Source organism: Gymnodraco acuticeps, unplaced genomic scaffold (assembly GCF_902827175.1).
Source record: "Gymnodraco acuticeps unplaced genomic scaffold, fGymAcu1.1, whole genome shotgun sequence".
In the NCBI taxonomy this organism is placed as follows: domain Eukaryota; kingdom Metazoa; phylum Chordata; class Actinopteri; order Perciformes; family Bathydraconidae; genus Gymnodraco; species Gymnodraco acuticeps.
This window is the reverse complement of record NW_022991705.1, coordinates 699,024-710,732: the sequence shown is the minus strand read 5'-3', so window position 1 is coordinate 710,732 and position 11,709 is coordinate 699,024. Positions and strand designations below refer to the sequence as shown.

The following is an 11,709-nucleotide window of genomic DNA, read 5'->3' as shown; positions in this document are numbered from 1 at the left end:
AAAAATAGTTAGTGTTGCCGACACACCCACTAACCTTTTCTCCCCAGGAAAGTACCACCTCTCTAGCAGGACGGTCTGTTTATCGGTACTTGAGACATTTAACATTATATTGCAGTCTTAGTTTCGCCAACACCGTTTATAATATGCAATAAGACAAAATGCGTAGATGTATTTTCAATCTTTCCAATCCAGAGGAGAGATCTCTCTCTCCCCGTCTGTGTGCGAGGGGGCGGGGCAGTTTATACACACGCGGCTGCTACATGCATGCAACACACACACATGGTGGAGAGAGAACTAAGCGCTCCTAGGTGTGGTTAAACGTCACGGTTCGGCACACACAGTCACACGACGAATACGCCTTTTTTTTACGAGTGGGAAAAAAGTCTGTCATTCAGGGCTGTATCCACTACACTATATATAATCCAGGGGGCGGTATTGCACCTAAAAGCTGTTTGCCAGCCGCCCTTAAACAACAAATGAAGAACAAGAAGAAACACAACAACAAAACGAACAAAATACAAGAAGAAGAAAAGTTAGTATGGCGATTTCAGATAACACACAGGAGCTAGAACCCACCTGTTTTTTTTAAATCAGCTGTGTGGGAACATTTCGGGTTCCCTGTGGACTACAATAACGATTAAGTGTGCGAGTGGTGGATCGGACGAGGACGGTGTGTCGGCGTTGTTCTACAGTGGTGCGGTATGCTAATGATAACACACGCCAAACATGCTAAATCATATCAGAAGGCATCACCCAGATTTGCCAATCACCGGAGCCCGGCAAAAGACAACAGCAGTTCAACAGCTTTTCCCTGCTGTTTTTAAGAAGCCAATAAACATGAGGGCCGAGAGACCAAAATAAATAACGGAAGCTTTTGGCATATGTTTTTCAACGACTTGGCGCTCTTGAAACACTTTCTTATTATTTATGATGTCATATTTTCAAGACATTCTTTTTAGTTTTACAGCTTGATGAAACCTTTTTGTTTGATATCAGCCATTATAGATAATATGGCCATATGAGTGTACTGTGTATGGTTTGTTTTTAACTGTTTAATACAGTTAATTATTCAAAATGTCAGAGTTCTTTATTTTTAAACTGAAACTTGCACCACTGTTCAAACATAAATAATAACAAACCTGGAATTATGCATTTGGGACTTTTTTTTGCTTTTTCTTGTTGTACCGAACCGTACCGAACCGTGACCTCCAAACCGAGGTACGAACCGAACCGTGACTTCTGTGAACCGTTACACCCCTATTGGCAATCAATTACCTTTTTTCATTTACCATTATTATTTTTAATTTCTGCTCATCTTTATTTTTATTGCAGGTTTTGCTATCTGATGTTGGTGTGATGGGGAACAGAACCTTACTCACAATACTCCATATTGATGAGGTAAGTTATATATTTCACATGGTGAATGGTGAAATGCCTATTTGCTGTACACATCGAGCTGATACAGAGCAACATGATCATACATTTGAAATGGTGTTTCTGTCCATCTGATAAGTCCAATATTCACATCTTTTAGCTCTGTTTATGCTCTCCACCAACTCCTTAGTAAAGTATTTGGCTCTTTAGCTGCTCAATGTTCCGCTTTCTTCACCAGCTATTCTCTAACTGTCAGTTTGATTGTCTGAAGAAAACAGCTGCTGCTGGAATTGGGGTTTTCACTTTATACCTCAACATTTGACCCATTGTCAATTAAAGTATTAGCAAGGTTTAAACAACCATACAGCTTACAAGTCTAGTTTTGAATCCTTGCAATTACCTTAGATTAATATAAATACTTTCGTTAGAACACACTGTGCACCAATACACGTCTTATCAAGGACTTGGTTAATGAGGTCAACATTAGAATCTATCCTTTAAATATATAGTAGATACAAAATATCATTACACCAATGGCTGAATGTGCTCTTTGTCTTTTGTCGTTTTGTTTTTGCATAACAGATACACGCTGAATTCCAGCGCATAACAACTATCCCACTTGAAACAGCCTTCATGGCGCAGTTGGACAGCCATCTACCTCAGCTGACATCTGTCTTCCAGAAGAAGGGAGGAGTTGTTGGCCAGAAACTAGCCAAACATCTGGCGATCTTGCAAAAGGTAAATGTGTGTATACTGTTTTATACAAATTGTCATATACTCTATGGAGCAATTTTATGAAATGTACCTGTCTAGTACCGTATAGAGCCCCATTTGCCTCACAACAGCCTGGATTACTTGCCAGGTTCAAGAATGCAAGACACATTTCTAAGGAAATCTGATCTTAATAAGGCAATAGTGGCATACTGGGTAGAGAAGCAGGCTTGTGACTGGAAAGGTGCAAATGCAATCCCCAGGTGGGGAAAGTGAAAAAGCAGAACCTGCCTTGAGCAAGTCACTTAATCCTCAATTGCCAACAGATCAGACTGTGGTTGTACTAGGCAGATTCCAGGTGTGAACTGTGAAGAACGGAGCATTGGTCTTGGTGAAAAGCCCCTGGATGAGTAGAATTTGTAAACAGTGCTATCGCCCTAACACATTCAGACCTCTGACATTGTAATACATTTACAGTAAGTCACAATTCTTTAACATACTTAAGTTAGGGCATCCATTTACATGTATAATGAAGTCATTGTATATATTATATTGTATATTTAGGTTACTACAGGTTGTAAATCTTCTACAATTTATAGACAATTTTGTTATTATTGATGTATTTAGAAATATTTTAATAATTGCAATTTTTTTACACAGGCAACAAGTGATGTTAACCTTAAAAGGGAAGCAATCCTCAAGGCACTTTGCATCCACCTTGGTGAGGATGATGGACATCTCATTCGGGAGTATATGTTGAGTCATTGTAATTGCATTTGCCAGTCACATGTAGTGTTTTATGATCCTAGTGTCAGGCATCCATTTTAGATCATTATGTTTTACCTTATAAGGAGCATGAAGGTTGAGAATATTTATATGTATGTATGTTGATATTCAACAACAGACTAAAGCATTTCAAACCATCAGCTTGGTTCTTTATACGATGAGGTTGGCTTTATTCATAGTTTTTCTTATTGTCCAATGGAAAGACCATAATCAACAATGTCTTAGTCCATCTGTCAATCCTCTCTGACTCCTGACACTCAGCACCAAGCTTATTGGTTCCTACGTACATCTTTAAAAACACCTCACACATATTTAGTTTGATTCAGAAATATATACAATATGACAAGCTTTGTTTTAAGGGATTAATAGGTATGTGAGCAATATTACAAAAAATGTATACGATAAAGTACGTCATTGAAATTACATATATTGAATAAATACATGTTTTTTCTTTAAATATACAGGACATCGAAGGAGATGACGTCACCAGAGACCTGCAGAAATCTACCATGGGCATATATGTCATCAACAAGGAGGGTGGAGAACCTGGACATTATGACGACGTTGGGATTTTTGTTGAAGGACTAATTATTCTGGACAACATTGGATCTGTATCCCGAGCTTGTGCCATCATGCTGGGAGTCATCTATACACTGAACATGGCTTACCCCAAAGAGCTAAGGTACTACTATGAATTCATTCAGAAAGTGCTCTTGCAAATGGATGGTGAAAGGCTTTCCCCAAAAGTCCTTGGACTGAAGAACAAGATACATGCTGGACTGTAGGGGTGTTGAAAATAATCGTTTCTACGATGCATTGCGATGCGGACGTGGACGATTCGGTCTCGATGCAGTGACGGAAGATAATCGGTTATAGCGTAGTAATGTTGCTTCCTGATTTTCCGGCCGCGGCTTTACTATAACGTTTTTTTTTTCTGTCACTTTAATATCAAATCGGTCGGTGACGCAGAGATCAGGGAACAGACGTGACAGCGGCACAGCGGCACAGCATCACCAAACACGGAGCAGTCTGCTTTATCCACCAACACAAGAACACCAGTCCAGAACCAACAGCCTGAAGGACCCGCTCTGAATCACTCCGTGTCGCTGCGGCTCAGAGACACAGGGATTTATGTTTTTCGAAAATAATCGCGTTACAATCATGTCAGGTTTTTGGTGGATTTAATTAAGTCTTGGATTGCAAAGTATGAATGTCCTCTAGCAATTTTCAGACCGAGGAAAAAAAAGCTTCCGCGATCACCGTCTCCTCTCCGTTCCTCCAAACCCCGCCCCCTCCTGAAAATAATGAGTGACAGGCTGATAGTGACCCGATAGAAACTTTATTATTCACTTAATCACTGAGATATAATGAAGCTAACTTAATCTCAACAAGTCCTCCAACTCATACGACCAAATGGGTCGATTGTTTAAGCCCTTATTACGACCAAATATGTCGTTTGTTCAAGCGCTTAATACGACCTATAATTACGTTTTAAAGTTGTCGGCCTCTAGTGCTCCCGTTGAATGCAAACGTTACAGATGGTCGTTTATTCACAAATAACCCTCTCTGTAAAATCCTAAATTGTAGGATAGTTTGGCCATTAAAACGCTTTATGATTAGATTTCTAGCGAGAAGTATATATTGTACTTTTAGAATCCACGTCCAGTCGTTATGTAGGATCTATAGTTTGATAGATATTACGAAGATGATTTGAGGTTTCGTCAGGAGAACGTGTATATGCGGCAAGCTTCCATGTAAAGTTACGGGTTGAAAACAGTATTTCCGGTCTCGACGTTTTCATAATAAAACCAATGATCAAATGATTTAACAGTGATATCTGCAGTACTCATCCACTAAAAAACATCAGTTTATCCTAGTTAATTATACGACATTAATTGGTTTAAATTGTGTACAATGCTTTTGTGTTTTTCCCATAGGGTTTTCTCTTTCGATTCTGAGAGACACATTTCTTTTTTCAGAGGTTTTGATAGGCTATAATCACGCCGCAATGCACGTCGGGATATGGTGTTTATGTGATATGAAATCGGAAAACATTTAAAAAAATAATAATAATACTTTATTCCGAGTGTTCTTGCTTTTCTCTTTGAAAGTCATCACATAACGGCATTGTAATACACGGTTCGGCTGCATTAAATATTACATATCTGCCGTAGATATGTATTTATAGAGCCCTGATCAGAAGACCTTTTGACAAACTGGAAGAGATGCCGCCAAAACTGAATACGTGACGTGGACCATAAAATATCAACAATTAAACAACATCTTCCATTTATTTTCACACAATACGTCTCCTTGCAGTATCAACACTAATTCGGCTGACTTTTATATTTGATCCAATATGTAGATAGTCTGTATTTACACCATAACGGTGCACAGCTGATAGAAAGGGATTTTTTTGTAGTTTTTAAAGATATTACTGATTTTATGAACTACCTTTCCAACTCCTCATGCAGTTGACTGTTACAGGTCTATACAAGTTTATGGTACAATGCATAAGCTTCACATTGAGAGACTGAAACTGTATTTTTAGCCTACATACAAAATAGGGGTCAATGATAGAAATATAGAATAGAAAATATCAAGAAGATACTGTAGTGATCTCTACAATAAAACAGTTTAGTGCAGGACGTCCAAAGATATTAACAGGAGGATGTGCAAAACAGACAAACTGATAAGGCTGAATTTTACTCAGGTGTAACGAAAGTCTGATTTAAGGGTTGTTTATATTTCACATCATTAATCAGAATCTGCAAAGTAACAAAAATAAATGTAGTAGAGTAAAAATACCAGGTTGACCTCTGAATTGTAGTGGAGTAGAACAAAGTAGTACATGCTGCTGTAACAAAAACATTTCCCAAATTGGGATCAATAAAGTATCTTATCTTAAGATGATCGATGGCTACTGCCATATTTGCTAAATGTGCATCTGAACCTTGACAAGTGCATGTTTCAGGCTTATCAATTAACAACAGGAGGGGTCACAGATATAAGACCAGCTGTTAAATAAAGCTCTTCTGACCTTAGCTGTCATGTGGGTATATTAATGCTGCCCATTATGGGCACAAGCAATTTTCACCCATGTATTAATTATATGTTTTAAATTTGATAACACCAATGTGTTTCGTATCCCCTAAACCTCCAGGGATGTATACAGTTTAATACTGGCAACTTCTAATTGTGGGAAATACGAAAACGTCTTATAAAACTACAATTCCCAGCAGAGACGTGCCATAGAACATATTGCGAAACACACAATAGCCAGCATGTGTAATTCTGTGGGGGAGGGCTGGGCTGGACCCGTCCAAGTCCAGTTTTGGATAGTCTGGCGTGGTTCCATTCCATTTCAAAGAGCTGTTTGACATTCGGCGTAACCTTGTCGCACTGCCACTCCAACATCCAATCACCGAGCTTGAGGGCTAATCACGGGGTTTGTAAAGCAAGGCGGATGTTGTAGTCCCAAACGATAGCTGGGGATTCTGGGTAGTGTAGTGTCTTCGGAATTTCTGTAGTGTCTAAACTCGGAAAAAACAATTTGTTTCTCCGAATCGAAGGTTAAAAACACAAAAGCATTGTACACAATTTAAACCCATCAATATTGTGTAATTAACAAGGATAAACTGATGTTTTTAAGTGGATGAGTAATGGAGATCATTTGATAGTGTGGGGAATACTTCCGGTTTTATTATGAAAACTTTGAGACCGGAAATACTGTTTTCACCCATGCTAACTTTACATGGAAGCTGCCCCATATACAGTACACGTTCTCCTGGCGAGACCTCAAATTATCTTCGTATATCTATCAAACTGTAGATCCTACACATCCACTGGACGTAGATTATAAAAGTACAATATACACTTCTCGCTAGAAATCTAATAAAAAAGCATTTTAATGGCCAAACTATTCCACAATTTAGGATTTTCCAGAGGGTAATTTGTGAATAAACGACCCTCCAGAGCGTTTGCAATCGACAGGAGCATGTTGTTGCTTACACGACCACTAGAGGTGCTACACTTTAAAACGTGACTCTGGGTCGTATTTAGCTGCTGAACAATCGACCTATATGGTCGTTTTTTGTAGGAGGACGCCCCGGTGAGATGATAGTGAACTGTTCATGAACTTGTCATGAAAAGTTCATGGAATATTAGTGAACCATATTCATGAACAGCTCATAAACAGCTCATAAACAGCTCATAACAAAGTTGATGAACTGTTCATGAAAGTTCCATGAACATTAAATGGCACTAGGGCAGTTCATGAACTACTCATGAAACTCCTGTTCTGGAATGGTTCATGAACAATTCATGGAATATGGTTTTAGGCAGGTTCATGAACAATTCATGAAATGGAGTTTTCAGTGAGTGTGTAGGGATATTCAGTATTCAACCAAGAACATTTCAAGAATTGTTCATGAATTAACCATGGTTCATGAACATATCAAGAACTGTTCATAACAACTTCATGAACAGTTCATACCCAGTCACTGAATATAATTCAATGGCTGGCAATGAACTGTTCATGAACCATTGACTGTGGGTCAATTGGCAACCATAGAAAACAACAATTATGTCAATCACAATGGAACTTTATTCAAATTAACAAACATACAAACATACATGTATACAGGTGGAGCACTACAATTAATCCTATCACTATTTGAAGCACAGTTCTTGACACTCAGCTGCACACATTTTTTTGTTACGGGTCCCAAAAGCTTGGGTACCACAGCAACAATAAATGATTTCTGTAGAAAACAGAAAAGTGCAGCAGCAATAATTATACACAGGATCCGGTTGATCGTCTGGATTGCTTCTTATTCAAAATTCAAAGTACACAGTTACATTCAAATAGCTGTACTTTACAAACATCACATTTCTCCATTTAAGTTATCCGTCTGTCACAGTCAATTACTGTATCTCAAGGAGAAATTCAACATAGTCAATATAAACACATAACGCTATCAAATAATACTTTCTATCAATATATCTATCTTTACCAAATATAACATATTATGGAGATCACAAAAATACACTGTCAATGTTAATAAACAAAAAACAAGGCACTGTGCCTGCAAGACTACACTCAGGTAAACAAAACATATTACCCGTGCGCAGCAGCTAACCTGCCTGCGAGCCTTCGCTCAGGTCACATTTACCCAGGCGCGGCTGAAGCCCGCGAAAATGGCATCTATTGTTGCCGACAGTTTAGTATTTTTAAAATACCGTTACTATGTCAAACATGCTCAAGACTTTCTGACACACTCTCCTAAACATCTCCAACATCATATCTAATTCACACAAGTTAACATCGATCATTTTCATCATGTACTGACCTGTAGAAAACAGAAAAGTGCAGCAGCAATAATTATACACAGGATCCGGTTGATCGTCTGGATTGCTTCTGACTGAGGATGGGGGCGGAAGTGTCCCCCCTAAAATAACCCAGATGTCACCGCTCACCTGCCAAAGGTTCCACCTTGGCACTACTTACTCGTACTGCTTCTCAAACAGTACAGATAAACCATAAAATGATATGAATGTCACCAAAATAAATACAGATAATGTTCAGTTTCAAATGCACTATTGTTTTGTTTTAAGATTAAAAGTTTTAAAAAATAAAGAAATGTTCAAATAGTAGATGAATATTCAAGAGGTCTTTAAAATCATCACACTGATCATCAAAAGTTCATAAAATGCTCATGAATATTTAAAAATATTCTGAACTTCTCACAATCATCCACAGTTCATGAAATGCTCATGCAAACTTTTTGGGGTTTTAATTATAATTTTGTGATTGGCTGGATCATGAAAAGTTCATAAATTGCTCATAAAAGTCTGTCATGAGCAAAACAGGAACTTTATATGAATGAACAATGTTCATAAAAATTTCATGAACTGCTCTTTAAAATGGTTCATGAGCATTTTAAGAATTTTGGTTCATGAACATGACAAGTGAACATATAATGAGTTGTTCATGAATGTTTCATGAGTGCTCATGAACAGCTCATAAAGTCATGAACTCCATCTCGCAGGCTGCTTAATCTCATACATTCATGGGATTTATGCAACAGTAAGACAGAGAATGTAAGTGTGCACCCACATGCAGTATTTTAGTTGTTATATGCTGTTGTAAATACTCCTGTTGTCTGCTGTGTTCAGACTCAAGTCCTGTGTGTGATGCCACATTCAGGACATTCAGTGTCCTTTCTTTAAAGGCCCTGTCACACTGTCCCGAAATTGACACCCGATGGACACACGATAAAGGAAATGTTCAAATTCGGCTGTGATCGTAGCAACATCGGGCCATTCGTGAGGGCATCTTAAGCCATCGTATGACCGCCGGTGGAGTTTCTCAGGCTCCGGCAGCAACTTCGTGAGCGGCAACTTCGTAAGGCACTCGTGAGGGCATCTTGTCAAATTGTGTCATCTTCGTGTTATCATCGGTGCATTCACCCTCACTCTGATCGGGGCGAATGCCCGATGGCACCGATGATAACATGATGCCCTCACGATGGCCTTACGAAGGGCACAATTGACACACGAATTCAACACGAAAATGAACCTTCTCAAGGTCCTTCGGCAATTTTTTGGCATGCCAAAGATTTTGCCACCGCTCACGAAGTTGCTGCCGGAGCCTGAGAAACTCCACCGGCGGTCATACGATGGCTTAAGATGCCCTCACGAATGGCCCGATGTTGCTACGATCACAGCCGAATTTGAACATTTCCTTTATCGTGTGTCCATCGGGTTGTTTTATTGCACAACAAAATCATGTAAATATATTATGTAAATAACCCAATTTGTGTTCTGTGAAACTAAAAAGGATATAATATATTATTTTGAAGGACAGTTGACAGGAAGTTGTTGTTGTTATGGAAACAACATTACGGAGAAAACGTAATATTTTCTACATATAACGACGGATAAAGTAAAGAACAAAGTCTGAAGATATCAGTACAGTATCATAGTACTGTAACATAATTGTTTTTGGTACTTTCATTGCAGTTTTATGTCTTAAATGTAATGTAAATGTTGCCTTCGTGTGTGGTTCGGGGCCATCTTCGTGCGAAATTCACAATTCCATATTCGTGTGTCCATCGGGTGTCATTTCGGGACAGTGTGACAGGGCCTTAACAGAAGGCCGTTGCTAGAAGCTACAGCTAGACTGCAGAAGCATTCTTTTTTTGTTTTTGAGGATGGAACAACTTCACACACAGATATAGGGAGGCTAGACCTATACAATTCATTTATTTTGGTTTATAAATTAATGTCAAGACATTTATGTTATTGATTTCTGAAGCACTTTCTAAATAATAAAAAGAGAGTTCATATGTATTTACTGCATGTATGCATTGATGAAAAATAAGCCATGTGCAATATAGAAAATTGAGGATGCAACGCATTGGTATGAATCGTGATGCATCGGGATATCGAATTGAATCGAATCGTTGACAGGATAATCGAATCGAATCGTGAGACCAGTGAAGATGCACAGCCCTACTGGACTGTAGGATTTCTTCAGCTGCTCTTGTGAACCGATGCCATTAAAGCATTACAAAAACACCAGTCAAACCTCAAAGGTTGGGAGAAGAATGTGGAAATCTCGATGGACTTGGAAGACATTTGTTTCATGTATTAGTGTGAGGAAGGTTACATCCTCCTCAGCTGTTTAAGTCACATGCTTCATGTTACGTCAGGATTTATTCACTGTCTGTTTCCACTGCACTTTGTTGCTGGCCTCCACCTCTGCCTAGTCAGTGGCCGTTTCTCAATGTCGAGTAAACCTGCTGCAGAGCTACTATTTCAAGTATACTACGTCATCGAGTGGCGCCGAAGGACTGTTTAAATGCATGTTAAATGCCCAGCATTCGGCGCCACTCGATGACGTAGTATACTTGAAATAGTGGCTCTGCAGCATGTGTACTCGCGATTGGGAAACGGCCTGTGTGTGTGTGTCCACAATCCAATCACCTCTGGCATAAGACTCCGGCCCTGACTCCTCCACTTCGCCAGATCGTAGACTCTGTACCCACAGTCAGTCTCTAGCTTTGGAAAGTCTTCGATTGCGATTCCCTGTTTGACCTGTTTTCTCCTGTGCCTGCAGCTTCAAGCCAGCCTGACTCCTAGCTCCTGTCTCCAGATCACCTCCAACGTTGGACGCTGTCCCGCTCCTCCTGGCTCTTCTCCCTGCACTCTCCAACCTGGTCAGACCTCCGTTCCCCTCTCCCTTGGACTCCGTCTAGCTTCCCTGGCCCAGACCCCCAGTAATATTCAATACATGTTGTTATTGTGCTTGAAACTCCTGTCTTGCTCTGCTCCTCCCTGCAAGCCTTAACAGTGGCCAGATTGTACTGTTAAGTCGTCCGACTCCTGCCCCCCACTCGCCTCCAGAAACAGGCTGTTGCCTCTGTTCTGGATGAGCCAGATGTCCTCCTCACCCGCAGCAGCTAGAGCGTCCGCCCTTCGCTTCCTGTCGGATGATGGGAGACGCACACAGTGAGGACATGCGACCTGCTGGCTGAGAGCCGCGTCCGTGTGCTCTGGCCCCAGACAGGCTGCGCATATCGGGTGCAAATCGTAGCTCATAATGTACCCCGTATTGCACGAAGGACACATACGGACACACTCCTTATTGCTCATGACTTTGCTTTTCTCGTGCTTCAGTACTGCTGGTTGCTGAAGAAAAGAGTGAGCAGATTGCCGGGCACCCTTCCTATTTATACCGGAAGGAGGCCCGAGGGTGGGGCCCACCTGGCAGGTGGGCGTGGACTACAAGTGTTTCAGTGCTGCGCGGGGGCGCAGAGGGATAACCCAATAGCG

General features: G+C 40.2%; 1 protein-coding gene across 1 annotated transcript; it reads left to right on the top strand.

Moving 5' to 3' along the window:
* The first annotated feature begins 666 nt into the window (after positions 1-666).
* LOC117534614 lies at positions 667-3,727 on the top strand. The gene is made up of 5 exons (XM_034198864.1): positions 667-699; positions 1,333-1,398; positions 1,957-2,112; positions 2,746-2,841; positions 3,336-3,727. The coding sequence occupies exons 2-5, from the start codon at positions 1,357-1,359 to the stop codon at positions 3,654-3,656; spliced, it is 615 nt and encodes a 204-aa protein (XP_034054755.1). The 5' UTR covers positions 667-699; positions 1,333-1,356; the 3' UTR covers positions 3,657-3,727.
* The last annotated feature ends 7,982 nt before the right edge of the window (positions 3,728-11,709 follow it).